Below are 24,935 nucleotides of genomic sequence, written 5' to 3'. Positions count from 1 at the left end.
CCACTAGGTTTTGGGTGGCTTGTCACACAGTGGCAGCTAACAGATACATAACCCAGGCTGCAGGCACAGCCCCACACACTGCACTGCAGCAGACAGCTCTGAGGGCGGAGAGAGGAGCAATCTGTCACCTCCGGCCCCACCGCCACAGTCAGGCAGGCCGGGGCAGGGGTTCTTGGACCTGTGTGGACACCAGCCTCCCTGTTCACGGACAGGTCCCCGAGTCTACCCAAGCCCACAAATCTGGTACCAGGCAGGCGTGCTGGCCTCCAGCACCCCCCAGGTGCCCTGCCCCATGTAGCGCCTGGCGCGTGGCTGACAAACACTGGGCTGTGGCGGACGTCAGACCTTCTCTCAAGCCGTGGGAGAGCTCCCCTTCGTAATGTCCGCCGGCTTTGTACTTCATGATGCCATGGCCTTGAGGCTCTCCAAAAACAAACTGTCCAGAATAGGTGTTCCCTGGGGTGCACAAGGCGGGGAGAGACGGACATTCAGGGACAGAGCTGTGCCATATCCCCTGCAGGACCACAGTTAGTTCCTGCCCGTCCCTTAAGCAACGGTGGCAGCAGGTGCCACTTCAGAACAGATGAGTCTCTTTATCTCATTTCTCATTCTGGCTCATGAGAAAATGCGGCAGGTGGGTCTGGACCTGCCATTGCTCCTGCAGGAGCGGCCGATCCCCTCCCCTTGATCATGTGAGTGTAGACCCCACCCTCCGCTGACCCTCTGTGGGCATCATCGTGCCCCAAAGCCCATGGGTGAGCCTTCTTCCACTGAGAACTGACCACCACGCTTGCCTGTAAAGGTCTGAGGGTCTGGAGACGGCACCTGGCCAAGCAGTGGGCAGCACAAGCAGTCGTCCTGCTACAGGATGGCACACTGCTGTTAGAAAATAACTCAGGGAAACCAGGGGTCCCTACTTTATAGATGGAGGCACCTTCTGCATCCAGAAGGAAGGGACCACCTTACACCAGAGATGGTTTACAAGAAAGGAGTCCGCATGCCCCCCGCCGACTCCACAGCTAACCTGACGAGGCCCAGAGCCGGCAGCCTTCTCCCACGATCTCTCCATCCACAAATTCACCTTCATAATAACTTCCATCTTTAAACAGCAGCTTCCCATGACCTGGTAAAAGAAATTGTAACGTGAAATCAGACAGCGGTGGGGAGTGACTGCTGGTGCCCGTACGTGGCCAGGCTTCAAAGGGTTCAGGTTCTGTGTGTGGCTCCATCTCTTAACCAACACCGCTCTCGGCAAACTCACCTGCATACACATTTATCAATAAAAACATTCCTGGCATGTGAGCAAGCATCTTGCTGTCCTGGCCAGAAAATAACTGCAGAGCCACCAAAAGTACAGAAGAGACCCAGCCCCCAAACTTTCTGGGTGGAGGGGAGAGGGGCAGAGAACACTAGGGCCACCTCACCTCTGTCCACGCAGGGGCAAAAGGAGAGAGTCTATGGACGCAGGGTGACACTGAAGAATACATTTAAAAACAGCGGACCCAGTGTGTCCGGGCCAAGCTCTTGACAAGAGTCTCAGATACGAGCCTCATGCCTGGCCTGGAGGACGAGTCAGAGATTTCAGCACAAAAGTGAGAAATGTCTATGTGGTAAAAACACTACAATGAAAGTCAAAAGTTTAAAAATATGGAAAATATAGGCGGCCAACAGACACAACAAGAGCTCATATGAGAAATTACCAAAAGACAGATTCTCTAGCAGAAAAACGGGCCAAGGATGTGAAGAGGGAGAACCGCAAACAGACATAAAACTGTGTGAGCAGAGCTCTGGGAGTCTGGGCCCTCCCTCCAGTCAGGCCTACTGGTGACAGCCGCTGGGACTTTCCTCTGTGGTTGTGACATTCTGCAAAAGCAGGCAAACTCTTTATCATTAGAAATAAACCATAAAGGCAACTGCCTTTATTTCCACTTTGGCAAAAACGAACTAACTCCACGGAGGGTTTCCAACTTGTAGCTGTCCCTGCCCGTGAGAAGGTGGCAGGCTGAGGGGTCTTCTGCAACCCCGGTGCCCCTGCATAGCCATGCTACCGGCCACCAGGGCAGCATAAGGGCGTCTTGTTCTGCGAGCCCCAGTGCCGCAGGAAATGGCCTTTCCTTGGCAACAGTGAGAGCATGAGGGCCCAGTGTGGCTGGCACTGCTGCCACCTGCCCACCCCAAGCTCCCTGAGGAAATGCCACCTGTGAGGTGGCGGCTGCAGAAAGAGGCCACAGATGTTTCTTACCGTGTGCCTTTCCTCCTCTCCATTCCCCTTCATATCGAAAGAAAGAATTCGGGTACGTGTAGACACCGTAACCTGAGTATTGAAAAGAAGACACAGGTGAGCATGTGACACAGGCGACCTGACTGACGTCCAACAAACAGCCCGCTGGGGCAGGGTCTGGGGGCACTACGGGACAGAGTGCAGCCCCTTGGGGGGCTCTCAAGGTGTGTGAGTACTTCGCCTCCTGGGGACTCCCCAGGACTGCTGCCCAGAGGTTCAGTTTGGGGTCAGGACGTTTTCTGTTTACTGTCCATGCATCCACTCCTGCGTTCCATTACGCACCAAACACCAGGATCACCTGCTCACTCAGTGCAGAGAGCAGGCCCAGTGGGAGGGGGCCTAGAACACGCGAGTGCCGGGTCCTTGAGAGGTGTGGTGGCGTGGGAAGGGGTTGATGGGAGGGTCGGCGCCCTTCCTGAAGAGGGGACATTTGAGCTGAGCCTAATTAGCCAGAAGAGGGTGAGGGCACAGTGTGGGAAGCAGCTGGCCCTGCCAATTCTCTGCAGGGCCCCTTTCCCGCGGCCGCCTGTCCCCTCGGGTCAAAACCCACCTTGCTTCCAAGGAGGGCCTGCCCAGCTTCATCCCTTGCCACTCAGCTGCTGAGCGCACTTCCCCCAACTCCCAGCTCGGCAGTTCCTGGAGAGGACGGGCCCCTCCCCAGCAGCCCCGCGTGTTCAAGGCACAGCGTGGGGGCAGCGGTTATAAAGAAGTGTGGGCGTCGCCGGCTTCTGCACCCGCCGTAAAGAGGATCAGCTTCTCCCCGAAGACAGTGGCGTGGACTCGGAGTTCACTCCGGTCCCTTTTCTTTGATTCTAAGAACGGCTCCTATCAAATCTCCTCTGAACCGCGCGTCCAGGTCGGGTTTCTCCGGGCCTGGTCTCCAGCCCCACGAACCCCGCCCACCCCGCGGAGCGCCAGCGACACGGAGGCGCGCCCCTTCCAGGATCCGCGGCGCCGAGGCCTCCGGGGCTGCCAGCTCGGGCTCCTGGACACGCGCGTGGGTAGCCCGCTGGGATCGGGGCCGCAGGTTCCGGACCGGCTCCGGGACTCTGCCGGCCTCCCTCCTACCCCAACGGAGGCCCGGTAGGGTGCAGGGCAGTCGGCCGCTCGCCCCGTGGCCCTGCAGGGCCTGCAGCCATTACCGTCCTGCGGCGGTCGCCCCTGCGGGCCCCGGCGCTGCGGGCGGGAGGTTGGGCTTCTCTGGCTGGCGGCTGCCATCTTGCGTCTAGAGGTTTCCCTTAGCAACCAGCAAAGCCCTCCTCCATTGGCTCGTTGGTCGCTAGGGGCGTGGCCTCCGGGCTCAGTCCTGGGCGATAACAATCTCTGGAGCGGAGCAGTCCGGGCCGGGAGCCAAAGAGCGCGCCTGCGCCTGCGCGGCACGGCGTGTTTCCGCCGCTTACGACCCTTCCGCCGAGAGGACCGCCCCGCCAACGGACTGGGCGCCGGTGCCGGAAGCGGAAATGGTTGGAGGCTCTTGGCTCCGCCCCGGCGGCCATATTGGAGGCCCGGAGGCGGCGCCGCGCAGTACGGAGCGGAAGTGCTCGGCTGCCTCTTCCCGGACCGAGCGAAGCGCCGGCGCGGACCCCGCCCGCGTCTTCCTCCCCGCGGCTCGTGGAGACCGCGCTCGGCCGCAGCGGAGCCGCGAGGTCCGGGCGGGCGGGGCCGGGATCGGCGGGGGCCGGGCGGGGTCGGCGGGCGGGACGGCCGGGGCGGCGCGGGGGGGGCCCGTCGGGCGCCGGCGAGAGTGCGACGGGCCCGCTGTGCGCCCCGCGGGGTCCCGGGCTGCCCGTCGCACTCGGCGCGAAGGCGTCGGGGCAGCGGTTCCTCGGTGACTCCGCGGAACAGCGCACGCCCCGGGGCCGGCGCGAGTTCTCGGGGCCGGCGGGGCGCCCGCCCGCGTCTCGCGGCGCCGCCCCCGCCGGCGGATCCCGTGCGCTCGGCCTCCTCGTGCTTGAGCGGGGCGGCCGGTGGCCCGACAAGTTTTCCGGACGCGCGTCCTGCCGACCGGGCGCAGGCTGACTTCCCGGTGACGGGCGAGGCGGGATCCCGGGGGCAGACGGTCCCCGTGACGGGCTCGGAGCCTGCGCGTGTGGGCGGTGCCGCCGGCAGGTGCCGTGGGTCCGGGCCGGGCCGACACACGGAAGGCGCTCACGCCCCTGGGGAGGGGCCCGCGGGAATGCGGCCTTGCCGGGACGGGCATTCCGCGGCGGGGACAGCGCCGTGCGCCGTGCGCGGGACCCGGGAGGAATGAGGGGCGGGAGCCCAGCCGGCCGTGCCGCCGCCCGCCACGCAGAAGGACCAGCCCGGTCCTGCGGGGCTCACCGGAGGGGACAGGACCAGCTCCAGAAACAGGTGCCGGTAGTGGCCGTGGGGCTAGGCGCGCACGCAGGCCGCCCACAGGGTCAGGCGGCTTCTCTGTCTGCCTGGCAGGGGTTTGTCTTGCTTTTACTTGGTTTTCTTTGTGACTGAGAATGAAGCAGCTAAGTCCAGCTGAGACCGACGGCCTGCTATGTAACAGGCCTTCCTAGATAGGGCCCAGCAGGGCCCCCCTCAAGGAGCGCCTCAGGGAGCTTGAACTCTAGTGGAGAAAGAAGAAGGTGATTGTTACACAAAATAAAAACAGGGTGTTGTGACCCAAAGGACTGGGGGGTCGTGGAGGCCTTTAAACTGAGCCGAGGGAAGACGCGTGCAGCCAATGCTGCGTCGTGAGGACCAGGTCTAGTCTAGGAACAAGCCTGCCGTGTGGAGTGCGGCCGGCTCTGAGGGCCAGGCGACGCAACCCCCACAAGAACCCCTGGAGGAAGGCACTAAGGTGCTGTCGCCGCATTTCACAGATTGGAAGGAGGGGTGCTGAACCGGTCACCAGGGTCTTACTGCCAGGAAGGGACAAGAACTGGACGCTAAAAGCAGGCTGTTTGACTCCAAAGTTCACATAATGTTGTTAACTGGTTGACAGTGAGTGCAATCAGGATGTAGGGCTGTATTTTAATATGTACGTTGTTGGTGAGATAATCTGAAGTTGCCCAATGTGTTTTTGAAAGGTTTTCCCCACATGCAGTTGAAAGAATGATTTCTACTTAGGAGTGCATACTTTAAAGGATAGCCAGGTATTTTCTCTGTAGCAATTACTCTTATTGCTTGGATTCAAGGAAAAGTGTTTGAATGGTAAACATGTTTGTTATAAAAAAGTGAAATAAGAAAATTTGTAAGGAACCATAGGATAAAGAAAATTACTGATACAGCTTTCTGCTGCCCTGGCTTTGGCTTAAACTGGGGGCCTCATTAGGTAATGAGTTCTAGTTTAGTTCCTTTTAAAATACAGAATTCTCCCCAGTTGAATATAAAGCTGCACCTCCCGAAAAGACGGGGGTAGAGAGGGCATCATTCATCTGTGCAGTGCAGTCGTGTGTCTCTGGTTGACGCGTGTCCCAAGAGAGCAAAGGGCATTTCTTGGTCTCCTGGACACTTCCTGGAACTCTGCCACATCCACTCGATGGCTCCAGGAAATGGTGTCATGGGATCACAGTTGATGCCAAGTTGGTGGTGTGGCTGCTCAGGTTATTTTCCTGCTTAAGGTGTGTGATTGGAAAGTATTTCCCTTTGAGACCCAGGACCACATTCTCAAAAAGAGCCCGGCTGCAGACAGGCACACTGACGTGGTGACTTGAGCTGTTGTGCGCCCAGGTTTTCTGTCTGTGACTGGCAGGGGCTGCTGTGTCAGCGTGCCCATTTTCCAGATGAGGAAACTGAGACCCTGGGGCCACACAGCTCTGAGACCTTGAAAACAGGCTCGGTCAGAGTCAGCTTCTGGTCCCCAGCCCCGTGTGGCAGCTGACTGGGGAGATGCCATCCGCAGGTTGGGAGCGGCAGTGAGCTTTGCCCTGGCACCTTCTTTCACCAACTTAGGGACGGCAGGCGTCCTGGTCCTGTGGGTCTTTCTCATCCTGAGGTTTGGGCAGCGGCCTGCTTGGTTGCAGAAGCTGAGGTCAGTCTAGGCTCTGATCACCCCTGACCTTGGGCAAGTGGCTTCAATTGTTGAAGACTCAGTCTTCCTTAGTAAAATGGGTGATGACGCCCGCTTCTCTTGGTTGTCTGGGTTCGCACAGGTTAATTCCTCAGGGAGTCACAGCAGCATGTTGAAATAGTTACAAGCAGATGGGGTTACCTCCACTACAGATAAGGAACTGGGACACAGACAGGTGACTACCCAAGAATTGATGTGACATTCTCCTCTTGGTGGAGTGAAGGACCTGGCCCTTATGGGACCAGGAGTTGCACAGCTGGCGCCGGGGCGAGCAGCCTGGGCGGAGACCAGGGCAGGGCCTAGAGAAGGGAGGTGCTGAGGGAGCCCCAGGAATGCACGGGAGGCAGTACTGGGGAGCCCGGGGAGGCATGGGGGCAGCAGCCCATGCTGTGGCGGGCCCCCAGACTCAACAGTCATGGGAGGGATGTGACCCAGGTGGCGGTAGCAGAAATGGAAGTCACTCTGGGCTGCTTTGCATGTCACGTGCCTTCCTGGCTTTCCACCAAAGCGTGTCGCCAGCTTGTTTCTTTTTCCAGAACGACTCATGGTAGAGGCAGACAGAAGAAGGAAATGGTGTGGGTAAAATGTTGAATACTGAATAAACCTGCTTGGTAGTACTGGTGAAAATCGGTGAAAAGCGATCAGGTCCTTGAATGCATTTTATTTAATTTAGAAGTGTTTTGTGATGTCCTCAGGTACAGAATGTCCGAAGGGGACAGCATTGGAGACTCCGTCCATGGGAAGCCCTCTGTGGTCTACAGATTCTTCACCAGACTTGGACAGGTTGGTTGGTGTGTGTGCACTCTGTGAATATTTGCACAAGAAATGGTTGACCCTGGGACATTTCCCTGTAGGGCATCAGTGTGCAGAGTTCCTGGTACACAGAGCGCCGTTTACACTTTCAGAAACAGCTTTCCCTCTGCCGTGAACACATGCTCGTGTCTTCTGCAAAGGGCCAGACATGAGTGGGTTAGACCTTGGGGCCACATACGGTCTCTGCCATGTACTTGTTTCTTGGGTGGTTCTTCATCCTTAAGTGTGAAAACCATTCTTAGCTCCCTGGCAGTACAGATAGGGAGGTGGCCCCTTCTCAGCGATAGCTGTCCCCTCTCCCGGCCACCCCTGTCCACATTCATGTGGTCGGGGGAGCGGGACCCTCACACCCTTGCCCGGGTCTGCACACGGTTGTTGACCTAGCTTGTGGGCTGTGGCAAGGCCCGCAGCTGCCAGCCGTACCGGCCACGATACGCAGACACTGTTGCCGTCGTAGGGCAAGAAGCCGCCTGTAGCGAACAAGCTGCACGTGGTGCTAGTGTTCAGGCTCAGAACGAAAACGTACCAGTTTTTAAAATTGGAAAAAAAAAGGAAGACTTGAGAATTATTGAAGCTGGGTGGGGGCTGGGTTTGTGTGGGCTCAGTATTCTCTTTAATTTCAAGTAAAAACATTTCTTTTTTTTTAAACTTGTCAATTACTGTTGACTTTCAGTATTATGTTACTTTCAGGCGTACAGCGTAGAGTTAGGCAGTTTAAATTGACGAAGTGATCGCGAAGTGAGCGCGCGATACGTCTGGTCCCTGCCTGGCCCCATACAATATCCCTGTGCTGTACTTAAGGTCCAGGGAGTGTTTGGTAACTACCAGTTTGTTTCTCTCTTTATTTTTATGACTGGTGGAAAGTTTCCATAATTAAAACTTAAACAATTTCAGAAGTAACATTAGGCAACACGTACACAATTGGCATATGCACAAGCTCATGTGGATGTGTGTAAAACTGAGGAGCCCTCAGGAAACTCAGGCTTCGTGCTGTCGGGCCGGGCCACCTCCGGGCTTTGGGACAGGCCTGGGGCCGAGTCCTCCTGTGTGTAGGTGGCTCCGTTCTGCCGTGGGAGGTCCTCTCCTCTCCCCATGATGAGCCCTCGGGCTGCTGCCCAGGACCATCCGCTGTGACAGATCGTTGAGGGAGGGACCTGCCTCAGGAATGACTGCGCATCAGCTGGGGAGCCATCGATCGTCCAGGCTTCGGGCTGCTGACTTCCATTCTGAAGCAGGAAGTGCACTTTGCCGTAGGAGCTGCGGGGTCTGTGACGTGCGTGAACTCTTGTTGTTCCAGATCTATCAGTCCTGGCTAGACAAGTCCACACCTTACACAGCTGTGCGATGGGTGGTGACGCTGGGCCTGAGTTTTGTCTACATGATTCGGGTCTACCTGTTGCAGGTAGGTGGCTGCGATGAGACTCAGCGTCTCCACCTTATCGGAATGTGGTGTTGGTTGGGATGTTGGTTTTCGCTTCCGTGTCAGGATTAGGTGGGTTTGTGGTGAAGGAACTGGTCTCTAATCACTTTCAGTTAAGCACCAAACATAAGAAAAATTTCTGTGACTGTCTTTTCAACCAGGATCATTTACAGTTCATTCTGCATTTGTCACACTGTTCCCAGGAGAGCCTCAGTGGCAGTCTGAGGTCCCTGAAACTGACAACGCCCCTCCCTCCTGCTCCCCACTTTCCTGGTCTGGACAGTGGAACCTCTGGTGCTCCTTCCCCCCGCTGGGGACTCCTGCTCTGGGGACAAAGTAACCTTCTGGACCAGTCACCTAATTCCCCAGGTGCCATGAGTGCTGCTGGCTCCTGCGGATGGATCTGTTTGAGGCACATGTGTTATGAGGCCCGGGAGGGGCGTGCAGGTGGTCCAGCCAAGTGCGAGACCAGAGGCCAGGCCTGGGCGGGTTGTGAGGGGCTTCTTTTTGGGTCAGGGGACACCCTCTCTGACTTAACACTTGGTGTGCACTTACTCTCTGGGACCCCCTGGTTTCTAGATGCACGTTCTCTTGAGAGGAGGTCGTAATGTTTCCTTGTGTCCAGAGGAAGGCAGGTTTGAAGGCCTTGTTCAGGATTTTTCCTCCTCTGGAGCTGGGAATGATGTTTCCTCATTTACAGCAAACATCTTCCTTCCAGGTCTTTCTAAGATCGAGGAAGACGTGGTCCCTAGATGGACACCTGTGTTACCAGACACTACTATGTGTCAGTACATGGGACGGTCTCTTAAACGAAATGCAAAAACTTGTTCTTGGATGTTCGCATGGTGGTTCTGTCCTTGCAGAACCCCAGCACGGTCCCGTGGGGGCACTGGGGCCATTCTCTCGGTTACTGTGGCAGCACTGGTCCACAGGCCACCTAAAATTCATGTTGAATTTAGTTATTTTTTTTTTAATTGGAACTTGGTCTATTCTCTAATGGAAAGAATGACCTAGAAATCTTGATTCGGGTAGTTCCAGCGGGGGTGGGTGCGTCTCACAGGGAAGTTGGTTCTAAACCAACCTCACACCTCATGTGGTGCCCCTCAGGCTTGGCCCTGCACCCCGAAGCTGTGTGCACAGTAAACGGACTCTTCAGTCCAGTTTCAGTTTTCTGACTTGAGAAGTTTTAAGACAGAAAGATCTCACTGTTTGCGTGGGAATTGTTAGGCGTGTAAAACCAAAAGCACAATGAGTCCTGTTTTGGCGTGGGCAAACCTGCCTGGCGGTGGCCTCTTTACGCCTCCAGGGTTGACTGCAAAACATGTTTAGCCTCATTTGGACTGCCTCCCATTCCGGCCCTGGACATCTTCTTGGGGAGAGGTGAGGAACACCCCCGACAAGTGTGGTCGCAGGCTCCAGGCCCAGGGGGGTGTCGGCTGGTACCTCTCAAGCGATGGTGTCCCCCGTTCAGATGGCCGTTGGCTGAGGGCGGGCGTCTGGACCTGGCACGTGCCCTAGTGTCACTCAGGGCCCAGCCGCCCTGCCTCTAAGGAGCCCCAAGGTGCAGCTCGGCCACAGGGCTATGAATCCCTCCTTTTCTACTGCATTCCTGGGGGAGCTGGTGGCTTCAGATGTTTGGCGCACCTGACGGGACACCCCCAGCTTGCCCACTATCGAGATCCATAGAGCAATTCGAGACAAACTGTCACCATGGACGTCCCTGCACTTGCTGTCACTTGTCTTTAGGTTCCCTGCTGTGGGAACATGTGCAGTTCTGAGTTCAGTTAGAACTGGGCCAAGGTCCTGGGCTGTGAATGGGCGTCGTTCAGGGTGTGGGGTGGCTGGCGTGTCACTGACCTATGCTCTTCTCTTCCAGGGCTGGTACATCGTCACCTACGCCTTGGGAATCTACCACCTAAATCTTTTCATAGCTTTCCTTTCTCCAAAAGTGGACCCTTCCTTAATGGAAGACTCAGGTAGAGTAGCTGTTTGTTTGGGGAGAGTTGTGATTTCGTGTACGTCACAGGGTTGCCCCATTGTCGCTAGAAACATTGGAAATCCAGACTCTGATACTGTTCTCTTGGTGTCAAAAGTGTCCCTAGAACTTGGGATTATGAGAAGTTTGTTTGTAGAATGACTTGTTACACCCTCTTACACGTGAGGTGGGCGTTCCTTCTGTCCTCTCTGAGGTGCAGATGAGGAAACCGAGGCACACAGAGTCATGTGACTTGTCCAGGGTTAGATGGCAGAGCGAGCGGAGCAGGGCTGGGACCTGGCTGCTGACTCCAGAGCCTGCCCCCGATATCTCCTTCCCAGACAGCCGGCCTGTCTTGCAGGCATCTCCACAGTCGTCATTTGGGCCCCTGCTCATGGAACCAGGGTGACCAGAGGCTTCCATGGGCTGCTTGCTGACTGACGGCCACTGGGACCCTGACTGCTTGCTGATGGTCAGCCCCGTACAGGGTGGTGCTCCCGGATTTCCCAGGATGGTGGGGTTACTTCACATCGTACCTGGCCGTACCTGGGCCAGGTAGAGGGCCTGAGTCCACGCCTGACTGGCCAGCCTGGGGTGAGGGGGGCACACGAACAGATGATGACTCATTTGTTCCAGATGTCTGCTGCCGCTGTTGGAAAAGCCGAGGTGCTGCTCACTGCCCCTGGGACCCCCGTTAGGGAGAGGCGCTCTGAGTGCTCATGATTTTCTTGAGACTTCAAATTGTGACCAGAAGCCTATGATTTTGCTTTATGGAATATTTAATGAAAATATTAAAGGAAACAACCCTTTCATTTAATGTTGCCATTTGGGAGGACTAGGAAACAACTCAGAGGCCCTGTCGGTAATGGGAGGCACCTGTCTTGGGGGCAGTGGGGTGAGGTGAGAGGTGAGGTGGGGGTGAGCCTCAGCCGACAGGCCTGGTTCTCAGCTTGGTGGAGGGCACCGGTCCCCAGCAGTCCAGGCGTTAGCGAGCAGATACACCCAGCCGGCTGTGCGTCCCCACTCGTGTGTGTAAATGTTTGCTCGTTTCCTTTCGGCCCTTTGTGTAGCGCAGTTGGGGTGTTCCTGAAAGTCGGCATGTGGTTGAACCTTTGTGCAATCCTATGAAATGTATAGCAGTTCTTTTAAAAAAGGAATTCTCATACGAATTTTCTAAAGCAAAGACTTGATTTCTGAATCAGCTAAAGAGCCTTTTGGTCTTTGGTTAAATGACAGAAATCTGTATTTCATGCATTAGTGCTGAAGTGCTAGGGAGAAACTTGTAACTGTAGTCATGGAAACAAAGGATGACACCTGCTTCCTCTGATGGATGCTCTGCCTTGCAGATGACGGGCCCTCGCTACCCACGAAACAGAACGAAGAGTTCCGGCCGTTCATTCGGAGGCTTCCGGAGTTTAAATTTTGGTGAGTTCATTCCTCAGGCACTTGTCCTCAGGTGTGGGAGATCAGACTGCGAAGAGACCGTTTTTGTTCTCATTGGCCAGCAAGTTAGACTTCGCAGAAGTGGGAGTTACAGACATTGGTTCACCCAGAACGCGAGCACCGCGCTCGCGGGGCCTGACGGTGCTGGGGGTTCTGGGGTCTCTGGAGGAGAATGTGGCATCTGGATGTGTTGCAGCCTCGTCTTGGGAGGGCCAGCCACCCGGCCAGTCTCGGGCCCTGCCCTGCAGACAGCCAGCTGGAGCGCTGCCGCACACACACATGCACTGTCAGCCCTGGGCACAGGTCGCTCTCTGCCCGCCAGTGTGTCTGACAGGCGCAGCCTCGGAGACAGCTGCCGACATTGAAGTGCTGCGTCCTGGGATGAGAGTTGCCTTGTCCCCTGGGCCTCCTAAGGTAGCAACATCTGTGTGATGTGACAAGGCTGAGTGACAGGTGGACATAGGTGACCCCCCCTATTGTCAGTGGCATGCGGCTCTATGACCTGGTCGGTCCTGTATTTGTTGGATCAAAAGCTGAAGGAAGCGAGCTGCCACATCTTACTTTGCACTTGGGACGCTGCGTGCGGGACCTGGCCGGCGCTCTGCTTGTCTGGGGAATGGGCAAGAACTGCAGGCGAGACTGGGGAGCCTGGCAGCCCCCAGGAAGCCGGCCTGTGATCTGTAGGAAGGGGGGAGCCAGGGAGGACAGCACGTGTGAGCCTGGTGCGCAGGTTCCGAGGGGAGCGGCCGGGGTGTGTGGGGCCGGACGGGGGCGTATTCCCGACGGCAGGCCAGGCTGCAGACATGAGACTTGGGCGGAGCGTACACCTGGATTGTCCCCAGCCGCCGGCCTCAGCGCCTCTTCACCGGTGTTTTACACTGTCATTTTAGAAGAAAACTTAGCGCTTTCAAGGGGCCCCGCATGCTGTTTATGGTTGCACGTAGCACGCACACCTCCCAGGCTCCCTGTGGGCAGACGCTGTGCAGCTGCCGGACCTGACCTTCACCCTTCCTTCCAGGCACGCGGCCACCAAGGGCATCCTGGTGGCCATGGTCTGCACGTTCTTCGAGGCGTTCAATGTCCCTGTGTTCTGGCCCATCCTGGTGATGTACTTCATCATGCTTTTCTGCATCACCATGAAGAGGCAGATCAAGGTGAGCGCCAGGACAGCGCGGGGGGCGCCGGCTGGGGCTATGGGAGGGTGACGTGGGCCCGGCCACGGCCGCCTGCACCAGGAGCGAAGTGGCAGCAAGCTCCGGACAGGCCCGGGAGGGGCACATGGTGCCAGCCAGCACAGCTGTGCCACAGTGCAGGGTCAGGGAACGGGCCCTTGGCAGACAGCTCTGGGGGCTGTGCCCTTCTCCCGGGCTCGGCATCCTGAGTCACTCAGTCAGGACCGGCTGCACAAGGACAGTGGCTTGTGCCCATGTTGCTCTAAAACGGGCCTGGGCACACACAACTGAGCAGCTTGTCAGGGTGCCTCATCCCGGGGCCCGTCCTGCATGCAGGGGACCTTTCCTGGACCCTGGGAATCTCCCACCGGCTCAGCCGGCACAATGGAGAGAGTTTTGCGGTGGGGCCTGGAGGCTCATTGATGGAGTCCTGGTTTCATCGCCCGACGCATAGAGAGCACGGTCCATCGGGAAGCCATTCTGAAACCAGTGTGTCTGTCTGTCCCCAGCACATGATTAAGTACCGGTACATCCCGTTCACTCATGGCAAGAGGACGTACAAAGGGAAGGAGGACGCGGGCAAGACCTTCGCGAGTTAGACGCCGCGCAGGCCGACCGGCCCTCGGAACCCGAGGCGGCTTGGAGCCATTGTAACGCCGCCTTCCTCCTTCACATAAAGTAGTTGATGACCAGGGGTCGGATTTTCTTTCTAAAAAAGGAGCTTCACTTATTTGTAACTGAAATATCAGGTTCTTGAAGAAACTGGCATTTAAACTGCATTGCATTGATTTGTTTTTCAGTGACATTCAGGTGTTGAAATGGACAGAATTGTAGTGAGCCGCAGGCTGGGCGGACAGTTGGGTGGGGTTGGGGGGGCGTGGAAAGACCCAGCCCCACCTTCCCAGGGATGCCCGGAGAACGTCACCCAGCCAGAGTGCGATGCTCACCTGAGGCCCGTGTGTTGGAAGGAACAGTGCTGCCAAGGTGACTTGCCAGAAGTGCGGGGTTCTCATGCCAGTTTTCCCAGTTTCGTCTCAGCAGAGATGTCAGGGCAGCCTCTATCATAGTGACTCCAAACTGTGTTAAGAACTACATGACCGCTTCGGGCCTGGAATTATAAATATATATTATATTTTAATTGTTTGAGATTATTTTGACATATTTCTTTCATACACAGAGCTGTTTTGATTAACTTAAATGTTTTCATGCAGCAGCCCCTTCACAGAAACAGCTGCCTGGTAAGAGCAGCCAGTTCTGTGCATCTACCGTGCTTTTCACCTTCTAGGGAAACAGCTGACACGCATGTCAACTTTTTTGATGTGAGAAAAACCAGTACTCGTAAACATTTTGCTAAGTAACTTTTTAATTCCAACTTTATTAAAGATGGTGTCCCCTTTCTCGTGTAGTCTTTATCTAAAACTACAGCCCGCTGCCCATCAGAACCGTTTCTGCCAAGAGCAACAGGACAGACAGAACGTGGCCCTGGCTGGCTGTCACTGGGGCAGATGCTGAAGTCATTCTTTTGTCCTGGGTCTGGAGGGGGTTCGCGCGTCACCCTGAGCACCGTTTCCCGTCGTCTTGAGGTATTAGACAACTTTGTGCCTTTTCTTTTGCCAATTTCTGCATATCTGGAATTGAGCTCCTCTGGCTTTTAAGAGGCCACGTGAAGACCTTTGTCTACTTGATTGTGGATTTTGAACTTTGCACCTGAAGGAACGTCCACATTGCTGCTTCCATTACTCTGTAGCACTCGACACGGCCGCGCGCTTGACAGCTGCCCGTCACACGGCTTACCTCGTACATGCCCAGGCCGAGGGTGCCTGGTGGGAAGCGTGTGCACTCGCTCAGAGCAGGACTGCAGCATTTCAGGAGCGGCGGGGCTGGCTCCGAGGCTCCTTGTCTGGAGGTGTGCTTGTCAGTCCGCCCGTGGTCACAGCGCATGGCTGGCAGTGGCCCCTGACCTTTGTTAATGGGCACTACCAAGCTGTGTCTATTCCTGGATACCTGCTAAGTCACAGGTCTGTGCTGCACCCCTCCCGGAGGGGACGCTACAGCCGGAGCAGAGGTCACCCTTGGGGAGGGCACTTGACACCAGCTTCATGGAACCCGAGTTTCACTTCCGCCTCACGGTGTCCTCAATGTCCCAGCACTTGTGAGATTTGTTACTTAAGGACGCCTATGGCCATGTCCTGTCTCTGGTACAAGTTAGTATTAAAACCCTGAAAACAAAAAAGGTGGCGGGAAGTAGGCTGCACACAGGTGACCTGATGGAGGAGCCAGCCCGCCCGCCCGCCAGCCTCTGCTATGGTTTATGGGTTGGGCCTTAGGAAGGTGGAACATGTCCCTCCAGCTGGCTCCACCCGCCAGGAGCCCTGGGCGGGCGAGTGGGAGGAGACCCTCAGGGCCGGCATTGGGCCCAGCACAGACTTCCATTTCCATTTTCTGAAATGGGACACACTTGAAACATGTTAGGAGGTACATGCCAGTACCTTAGAAATAGAGCTCCTTGGTTCCTCCTGGACACTTGGCAGCCAGCTCTGGTGACGGGCAAGGTCCAGGGGTATGGGTGCTGGCCGACTGAGCTCACCACCAAAAGCAGCTGCGTTCTCTGCTCAGTCAACACTCGCCCTTTCAGGGCAAACCCTTACCGTCTGCCTCCTATCAGTTCATTTTCTGATCGTATAAACAAATAAAGTGCAGCCTGTTCCTGAAATTAATTCTCAACTGTGTGGTTTGGGGAAGGGGACGGGAACCTAGAACCCTGGCCCGAGGAGGGAGGTTCCTGCAGTGACTGGGTTCCGGGGGTGGGGCTGGGCCCCGGCTGGGTCTCGCCATCACCGTCCGCAGGCTGGTGACGAGCGGGGTGGAGCCCCTGCCCAAACCTGGTCCTGGAGGCCTCAGCCCACTGCCCGGGCTGGGTCTTCCCGAGCTGCTGGTACAGCATCTGGTGCGAGGAAAATAGGAAGTTGGAAATTTTTATGGTTTCTGTACAAGTCAAGTGAACCTTGAGAACCAAGTTTTCTCCTGACGTTAACGTGACGCCGGGGTCTCTCTGTTCTCCGGTCACCGGAAGTGCCGCAGGTAGACGAGCTTCTGGGGAGGAAACTTCTCCCTGCACAGGGGACACTCCGTCTGTGGGGGCAGGAAGAGGTCACATAGGCTGTGTCCCTTGAAAGACCACCACAGGCCCTCCCCCACCAGCAGCTCCGTAACATGGGGTGTCCTCTATTCAACCTAAGACAGGAAAAAACCCGGCATTTCTTCAGAAGTCACAAACCTGAAACGACCTTAACCTGGGCGGTTAGGCAGGGGAGCAGGGAACAGTGACGAGGCCGAGAAGACGCCAGCCTGTCCAGGGCTGACTTGGGCCAGGTGAGGGCGCTCTGCTATTCCTAACAGCTGTGTTGAGAGTGGGATGCAGCTACTCAGAGGGGTTTCGGAGCCGCTGCACTGGGGCTGCCTGAGGCCCTCGGCAGCTTCTGGGACGAACACGCCTATCCCGCGTCCCATCTCCTTAGGCCCCGCGGGCCCACCCCTAAGGAGCGCCTGGGCTGAAACCCTCGCCTGCTAGGCACCCCCCCGGAGCCCATGCAGAGGGGAGGCAGTGCCTGTCCTCCTGAGGGCCTCGAAAGGCAGGGACGGGGACCCAGGCACAGGCTCTAGATGTGGTCCAGCCAGGTGGGGACTGCCTGATGTAGACAGACATCCTCAGGTAAGAAACAGCACCGAGCCCTGAAATGCTGCAGGAAACCAGGTGAACACCAGTTCCGTTCACCAGCCTCGCCGGGGTGGCCCTTCCCCCTCCCAGCCCCCAGAGAAGCTGGATCTGGGCTGAGCTCACCAGCGGAGGCAGCACCGGCGCATGGGGCCCAGGAAGCAGACCTCTCCCTGGAGACAGCATGGAGGTGAGAGGTGGCATGGCGTGCCCCACTGTAGCCACTTGGCTCAGTACACCCCAACACCCTGAGGTCTCAAAAGGCCAGGGCAGATGGCTTCGCGCCCAGGGGGTTCCCACGTGGGCAGTCAGGGCCAGCGCGTGTCCAGCTGGAGAGGAGGGGGGTCTGGCGTGTGAGCAGGCTAGGGCTTCCCAGGCGTGGCGTGGGGCCCGAGGTGCCCAGCAGGGCCTCCCGGGAACAGGATTCCTGCCAGGACGCTCACAGGCACCAGGGGCCGCTCCAGCTTGCTTTTGGCAAAGTGTCAACATGGCCACGCATGGCAGCCCTTGCCCCAATGTAGCCCTGTATCTGGCGTACCCAGGCATTTAAAAACATGCCCCCCCCCAGAGGTTTGAGGCAGGCTCCTGCCTGTGGCAGCCGCCTGGGCTGGCTGGCACACCTGCCCGGGGCCCGCTCCAGAAGCACGGCTGCTGACCTTGGTGTCACACCACTGGGTGATGCACTCCCAGCAGAACAGGTGGCCGCAGGGTGTGGCTGTTGAGTGCCGGCGCTCCTCCAGGCACAGGGTGCACAGGGCCTTCCTGGAAGCCGCTCTCTCTTCTGTGTGAGGCCTGTGGGGGATGGGAGGCTGAGCCGCAAAGGCCTCACTGAGCACAGGGGTGCTTGGTCCCCAGGCTGGCAGCAAGACCGAGCTGAGACCCCTCCCTTGGTGCCAGCCCCGCACACCTGCGCTGAGACAGGCCGCGGTGCAGCTTCCACTCCCGCCGGGCACGCTGCCTCTGCCGCAGACTGTAGAGCTGCAGCCCCACGGTTAGTGCCAGATGCAGCAGGGAGATGAACCCCAGCAGCCGGTAGCTCGCGCGAGCCTGCGGGTCCTCCGCAGGTGGGCGGCGGGTGCGGAGCTGTCAAGGACGCGGAGGGGACAGCCGCGTGATCAGCTGGCACAAAGACTGTGCAGATAGCCAGGCTTCCCCCAGCACTTGGGCACCCCATCCAATGAGACCAAACTGTCCTCTTGGCCCACGGGAACAGAGAATGACCATGGGGCCCCCATGGCCCAGCTGAGTGAGGGGGGTCTGGACATGGCGTGGGTGGGCAGTTGAGGGATGGTGTGCAGGCCTCACTCCCGAGAGGAGCCACGTGCTGAGCCAAGAAGATGTGCACAGAGCTTATGCTGAGTCCACTGGGGCTGCAGGAGAGGACAGGGTGGGGAGACATCCAGGGCCCCACCTCTCAGAGGAAAGGAACTGGCGTGAGGAGCTCCCAGCAGGGCAGGAGCCCACGTGGCAGACACTGCCAACCAGCTCCTCTGTGGGAGAAACAAGCTCCCCGCTTTTCAGAAGGCACCTATGCTACTGAGGTGACACCGTGTTCCAGCCTCTCTTGCAGCTAGTGATGGGTGCAGCTGCTGGCCACATCCTTGAAGTGAAGTTGGTTGCTCTCTACTTGCTGTCTCCCTTCCCTTGGCTGGGAATGGGGGCAGCTAGATGGCCAGACCTTGGGTGCCCATGTACAGAAGAGCCCGTGGCAGCCCTGGATGGCCTAGGAGGGGGAACAGCCCACTGGATTGAGCCCATGGTTCCAGCTCAGCAAATGCTAACACACACAGAGTGACGAGCCGTCAGTGCTGTGTGAGCACGCTAAGGACCGACACAGGACCAAGAGAAGGGAGGTACAGGTGCCCAGGACAACGCTGCCTGGGGAGGTCAAGGGAGGGGTGGGGTGGGCCTTTCTTACAGGGAGCGTGATGCTGAGAGTGACCCAGGAGAGCCAACCTGGGGACGCTCTGGCAGGTGGGGCCAAGAGGGAGGCTTTCTGGGTGAATCCGGAAGCAAGGGTATCGGCTGAGAGCCAGGGTAGGAGGTGTGAGTGGCTGTCCAGCAGAGTGGGCAGGCGCAGACCAGGAAGGACTAGCGGGGATGCTGCAGTGATGGGGTCCATGTGGTCACTGGGGTCACCCTCGGGAAGATACCCCTACATCTGACCCTCCGTCAAAGCGTCCTGGAAGGTGCAGTCGTGGCACCCAGGAGCCTGGGCCACAGACCTGTTCTCAGAGTAAAGAGCAGGGCGCCAGGCCTGGCACCCAGGGTGGCCCGCACGGGTGGCTGCAGGAAGACACACGCCCTATCTGCAGGCTTTGTAGAAATGACTTCCTTAGGTCTTTCAGCAAAAGGTGACCTAACGAAGCCTGGTTGAGAACTGTGGCCCCAGCTGGCAGCTGTGAGTCCAGAGGCCATGAAGAGCCACCTCTTTGCGGTGGAACCCGAATGGAGCAGTGTGGGTGGTATCTGCACTTACGTAGGTGACACCCGTGAGCCGCTTGGCCAGGTGGTAGAAGGCACCATGGACGTAGAACCAGGCGACGTGGAGCCGCTGGAGGCAGCCCAGGCCCCACCTGAACGCCAGCACGGCCTGCAGGATGACCCTTCTCTGCTGCTCCGTCAGCGTGGCCACCCGCCGGTGCAGCCAGCGCCTCGTCCCCGATCGGCCACGTGAGCTGGGTGCCAAGCTGCCCTGCGAGGGCCGGGCGCCGCCCTCAACCTGCAGCTCGTGCTCCAGGTGGAGCAGGGCCTTGTCCAGCACGTAGGGCAGGACGCTGTGCAGCGCGACCAGCACAGCACGGCGCAGCCTCGACGGCACGCGGCTCCGGGATGGGTCCACCTGCACGATGCCAACGTACTCCTCCCCGAGCGTCTGGTAGCCTGCAGGTGAGGGACACCACGTGAGAGGCTGGGGGGCGCCAGCAGAAGGACCCACTCCTGTCTGCAGTGGGTCCCGCGCTCCGCTGGTCCCTGCCTTTCCTCTAAAGCATGCCAGGCCCGGCAGCAGGGCTCCGTGCAGGGACCCCGCTCGGCCCGGGGTTCAGCCCCTGAGAGCCGGTGTCCACGGCATCCTGGGTAAGGCCAGGACTAAGGACCCAGGGCCACGGACGTGACAGCGGAAGGTCAGCGCTCCCGGAGGCGCGGCTGCAGCTCAGCCCGGCCCGCGCGCCCTGCGGGGCCGGTCTCGGGTCCCTCCTCCTGAGGCCGCCCCCCCGGGAGCTCGTCCCACCGCCCGGAGCTCGTGTCCCCCCCCCGGAGCTCGTCCCCCCGAGAGCTCGTCCCCGCCGCCCGCGGCGAGGCCCCGCTCCCCACCTGCCAGCGTGGTGAGGCCCAAGTAGGCGACGTCCGACAGCAGCTCCACCTCCCTCCTCCAGCGCAGCCACTTGTCCGCACCTGAGCGGGGCGCCACCGTCACCGCGGGCGGACACGCGCCGTCCCCCGCTCCCCGGCCCGGGGAGCCTGTGCTCGGCCGCGGGCCCCCCGCCGCACCGTCTGTGACGGGAATACATCCGCCCGGGGCCCGAGGGCGCCCCGCGGCCCCTCCTGCTCGCGGCGTGGCCAGGACACCCCGGGGCCACGTCGTTCTGGCCGCGCTGGTCGCTCGGGGCGGGGTGCGCCCTCGGACGCTGCCCCACGGGCCATCCCGCCACCCGGGCCACCCGCACTCCGCCCGCTCGGCCCCGCGCGGCCTCACCCGCCAGGCTGTGCAGGGCGCTGCCCGCCGCGCTCCGCAGCCCGCCGCGGTAGTAGTCGTCCTTCTGCGCCGCGCGAACCACCTCTGGGGGACTGGCGGCCGCGGGAGCCATGGCCGCGGGGACCCGGATGGCCACGCCCACCGGGCGCTGCCTGATGACGATAGGCCCGGCGTGCGGCGCACACCTTGTGCGTCACGGCGCGCGAGGCGGGGCCGGAGCGGGGCGGGGCCGGAGCCGGGCGTGGCGGGGGCGGGGCCGGAAAAGGCGGGGCGGGGCGGTAGGGCTGGGCCTGATCCGGGGGCTCAGGACGCGATGGGGGTTCCGGGTCTGAACGCTGATCCGCCTGCTTCGTGGCCAGCGGAGCGTGGGACCAGCCGCCGGGCCTGCGAGGGGCGTCAGAGCCCGAGGTGGGTGCTGATCGTCCGCCCTCCCGCCTCCGAGGTCGGGCAGGTAAGGAGGGCTTGGATCAGCTCAGAGCCCAGGGCCGGGCTTGTCGCCCCACCGTGTGTCCTAACCACCAGGGACCTCACCGGGACCCAGGGTGGGGGCGGGACAAGGCAGGCACGTCCACTCACCCGCCAGGCTGCCCCGCGCCGGCCCGGGAGCGCACGCCCCACGCTCCTCCCATCCTCTGGCTCCGAGGAGGGACCCAGGGACACCTAGGGGGACTTGCCAGGGCCACGCACCAGAGGGGACAGCTGCTTGAGCCGCTGCTTGGGAGGGACCCGGGGGGGAGAAAATGGGAGAAGGAGCCTGTGTCGGGCGCTCGAGGCTGCCGCGGGTCACCAAGTCTGCAGACGTGCCTCTCAGCCACCTGGCAGAGGGAGGGCCTGGAGGGGCCCCAGGCCAGCCTGCCAACAGGAGAAGGGCCCTGCCCTGTTGGCACTGAGGGGGTGCCTGGCCACCTGGATCCATGGCGCTGGCAGGAGGGAAAGTGGGTGGGACCAGCCGCGGGGGCTGGGGAGCCGCAGGCCCCACTGACCTGGGCCGGAGGGCCTGGGGCGGGACAGGCTGCAGCTCTTGGCCTCGCCGCTGCTCTGATCTTCGTCTCCAGGGCGCTCAGCTGTGGCAAGGACCCCAGGCTGGCCCAGCCCAGTGACAGAGCCAGGCAGTGGCTGCAGGCAGGGCCTGCTCAGAGGGCGGGGGCATGACCTGGGTCTTCTCACAGTATCTGCCCTGTGCTCCTTGGGAGCCGTGCCCCTGCCCGCGTACCCCGTTTCCTGGATGTAAAAAGGCTGCCTGCTGCTTCTGCTGCAGCCTGGGTGGACCCCTGGGGGCAGACGGGGGGGGGGGGGGGGGGAGACGTGGCCCACAAGGGGACACTGAGTCTCTAACAACTTTCTGGCCAACTCTCATCTGATGGTCTGAAACGCACAGGTCCTCCCTGGCCCCAAAGGTGCCCAGGCCTGTGGGTTTGCACCGATGGACGGAGTCCACCGGCACTGAGTCGGCCTTGGAGGAGGTTGTTTCCCTTCCTCGGGGTCACGGCTGGCAGGGCACCCCCCTGGCTGCTGATCCTCACTAGCTGGTCCCACTCACGAGCAGGGTCCCACAGGGAATGCATCTTCCAGCCGTTCTCACCCACACAGCCTCATGCCTGGGTGGGGCATGGCCAGAATCAATGTGCCGAGTGCCTTGTTCTCCAGGAGGACGGCCCTGGGGTCACTGGGGTTCACATCTTCTCAGTGTTCTCACTGGTGCCGTGCAGTTCGCTGAGCAAAGATGATTCGAGTTTGGGGCTCAGATTCCAGAAAGGCCAGCAGGTGGCGGCGTCAGCCCATCTGCTCTGTCAAGTTGCTGGGGAGAATTTTAGGGGGTTAGGGAGTGAGTTTCACCCCGGAGTGTGAACCTGGATCAGAACCCAAGGCAGAGCAGCGGAGTGACCACTCGCTGGGCCTCAGTGTAAAGGTGGAGACACGGCCAAGGGGAGTGATGTGACCCACGGTGGGTTTCAAAGGAAAGTCAGGGTGGGCGGGGCCAACGGGCAGGCCTGCCCTGTCAATAAACCAGCTCCCGGGTCCCCTGGGGACCACAGCTTGGAGCCCTGGGTACTGTAGTGTTGTCGGGTCCCAGGATTCTGGGATGTGCTGGAGGCTGCTGGGGCTGCCATGAGCTGCTCCCAGCGCCTTGGGAACGGGCGCCTGAGGGGAGCACAAGGGAGCGGGGGCAGAGTGCAGGACAGGCAGTGCTTGGCCCAGCCTGCCCCGTGGCCTCGACGGGCATTTCCCTGCGGAAGCCTGTTCCCCGCCTGCAGAAGAGGCAGCTGAGGCGCTGCTGTTTTCCTGCATGACAGCCTCCCCCGCACACAGCCTCGTCCCCTGGAGAACCCCTCCCGCCCCATTTATCCCAACACTGCCGACCCCAGGCCTGCATCGTCTCACTGGGGGCCCAGCTGAATAGCCCCTGACTCTCCACATCGGCCCCCAGCCCCCACTGTCCCACTTCACTGTCAGAGGAGCCCCCTGGGCCCAGTGGCCCTCGCCCTGGCTGGCGTCCTCACTGTCCACGGCACCCCGAGCGTGCACCTGCGTCCGTGGTGCTCCCCCCCATCGGGGGCTCCAAAGACCTGTCCTTCCTCTTCCCCTTCCCCCACTGTGCCTGCAGCAGATGCAGCTTCTCAGAGGGGTGAGCTGCCCTCTCCAGGTCCTCTCTTCCACTCTTTCCAGCCTCCCGGGAACTGCTCTTGCTGGGGGTCACAGCACCCCCACAGCCAGGGCCCCCAGCCATCACCCTGGGACCATCTGTGCCTGAGGGTCCCCTCCTCAGCCCCACCTGCAGCCTGCTCTGGGAGGGGGTCTGCAGAGGACAGGCCTAGCCGCCTTAGGTCCTGGCTGGTCCTGCGTGTCCTGTTTCCCGAGTATGAAGACAGTACGAGTCCAGGCTCTGTGGACGAGAGCAGCAGACGTGGACTCCAGGTTGGCAGGCTGTTCACAGCCTAAGCCGCTGTCAGAGGGGGAGGGGACTTCCCATTTGTTGGCTGAGTGCCCACCCAGCAGCCGTTGGAACAGGGACAGGTGCCCCCCAGCTGTGGGGGTGACAGCAGAGAAATGCTTTCCCTCAGCTCCTCTGTGTTAGTTGTTAGAGGGTGGCCAGGGGCTTCTGTCTGTAGAAGCATGACAGATTCCAAGCCAGACCTGGGCTGGGGACCAGACAGGCCTTTCCTGCCTCAGGGCCTTTGTGTGTGCTGCCTCTTCTGTCTGAAGTGTCCCCTCCTGCAGAGGGCTCCTGTTCACCTCGGAAGCCTGAGGTCTGCCCTGCCCGCAGTCTCCTCTGAGCCCCTTCGTACCCTCCCCACACTGGAGCTTTGTGGCAGCTGGACCTGCCTCCCTCCCAGCCAGGGGAGTGCTAGAGGGGGGTGGGTACAGGGACCCCACCTAGCTGCCCCTGGGAGCTCATGGAGAGCAGGGTCAGGACACGCCCCCCCCCCTCCAGGCCCCTAGGCCTGCACCCTCCTCTTGCTTTTAGCAGCTCCCACCTCCCCCACACAGACCCAGGATTCCATTCGGGGCTGTGGGCAGCTGCTGTTTAATGGCTCTGCTGTCCCTTCCCGGCCCTTCCTCTTGGCCCTGGTAGGCTATCCGATTCCGTTTCAAACTGCACTGGGGTGTGGAGACCACACTCAGCAGATGTAGTTAAGTTTCCACATCGTGAGGGAGCATGGGGCCACCTGCTGGGCCAAGTGGTGCTCACTGGTGGAGAGTGGAGAGGACGGTGGTAGGGGGGGGTAGGGGGTTTCCTGGCCCATCTCCACTTACAGGGGGGGACCCAGGTATTGTGGCCTGGCCCCGGGGGGCATGTTCCTGGCAGATGTGTGGGGAAAGAACCACCACGGGCCAGGGTTCCAGAGCATGAAGACCTGGAGGGTCTGCCTGCCTGCCAGGCTGGGCCTCTCCAAACACCAGGCTGGGGACACTGCACCTGCGATCTCCTGTCGGGGAGGTCACTCTTTGCACCTTGATTTCCAGATGAGGAGAGAAAGCTTCTGGGCTATGCAGAGGCAGGCTTCAAACTGAGTTCTGACCTGGAGACGCCCACTCGCCATGGTCTCCAGGCCTCGGGCACAGAGGGCTGCGGGGATAGGTGGTCCTGGTGTCCTGGCTCCCTCCTGACCGATTAGGGTGTCGATTGACTGAGGGCCGCTCACCCCACCCACCCCTCCCTTCGGGACGCACTCTCTTGTTCACTTTTGGTAATTTTCAGAATGCACAGTATTTTGTTGCAGCTACTTTTAATCAGTATTAGCACACAAACGTTTTGGTTTCTGGACTCCTTTACACTCTCACCAGTTGTTGGGGCCCCAGAGCTTTTGTCAGGAGTGTCACGTCCAGTGGTGACAGGGCCGCCCCACCCAGTCCGAGAGCCGGCTTGAGATGGCTGGTAACTTTGTGAGCTGG

General features: G+C 59.7%; 3 protein-coding genes across 4 annotated transcripts in view; 1 reads left to right on the top strand and 2 right to left on the bottom strand.

Annotated features, from left to right (window-relative positions):
- MORN1 (MORN repeat containing 1) overlaps window positions 1-3,587 on the bottom strand; it is a 55,575-nt gene extending 51,988 nt beyond the window's left edge. The window contains exons 1-4 of the mRNA XM_081057910.1: window positions 3,424-3,587; window positions 2,243-2,314; window positions 1,025-1,123; window positions 346-456 (exon numbers count right to left, since the gene is read on the bottom strand). Coding sequence (XP_080914036.1) covers window positions 346-456; window positions 1,025-1,123; window positions 2,243-2,314; window positions 3,424-3,499 — 358 coding nt within the window. The 5' untranslated portion in view covers window positions 3,500-3,587. The remainder of the gene's footprint in view (window positions 1-345; window positions 457-1,024; window positions 1,124-2,242; window positions 2,315-3,423) is intronic.
- Window positions 3,588-3,779: 192 nt separating this feature from the next.
- RER1 (retention in endoplasmic reticulum sorting receptor 1) lies at window positions 3,780-14,524 on the top strand. Its single transcript, XM_081057914.1, has 7 exons — window positions 3,780-3,927; window positions 7,001-7,088; window positions 8,416-8,520; window positions 10,415-10,514; window positions 11,860-11,938; window positions 12,975-13,110; window positions 13,638-14,524. Exons 2-7 carry the CDS (start codon window positions 7,008-7,010, stop codon window positions 13,725-13,727), a joined length of 591 nt encoding a protein of 196 aa, XP_080914040.1. The 5' UTR covers window positions 3,780-3,927; window positions 7,001-7,007; the 3' UTR covers window positions 13,728-14,524.
- PEX10 (peroxisomal biogenesis factor 10) lies at window positions 14,478-20,729 on the bottom strand. 2 transcript variants are annotated; one of them, XR_013993902.1, is made up of 7 exons: window positions 20,541-20,674; window positions 20,159-20,239; window positions 19,323-19,726; window positions 17,751-17,926; window positions 17,500-17,635; window positions 15,618-16,260; window positions 14,478-15,347 (listed from the first exon to the last, which is right to left on the bottom strand). XR_013993902.1 is itself a non-coding variant. In XM_081057911.1 (6 exons), exons 1-6 carry the CDS (start codon window positions 20,650-20,652, stop codon window positions 16,192-16,194), a joined length of 978 nt encoding a protein of 325 aa, XP_080914037.1. In that variant the 5' UTR covers window positions 20,653-20,729; the 3' UTR covers window positions 14,478-16,191. The 2 variants fall into 2 exon arrangements, 1 of the variants encoding a protein (XP_080914037.1); XM_081057911.1 differs by having other exon boundaries at window positions 14,478-16,260; window positions 20,541-20,729.
- Window positions 20,730-24,935: the final 4,206 nt, after the last annotated feature.

Source organism: Rhinolophus hipposideros (assembly GCF_964194185.1).
Source record: "Rhinolophus hipposideros genome assembly, chromosome: 8".
Lineage (NCBI taxonomy): Eukaryota > Metazoa > Chordata > Mammalia > Chiroptera > Rhinolophidae > Rhinolophus > Rhinolophus hipposideros.
This window is presented reverse-complemented; position numbering and strand designations above follow the sequence as displayed.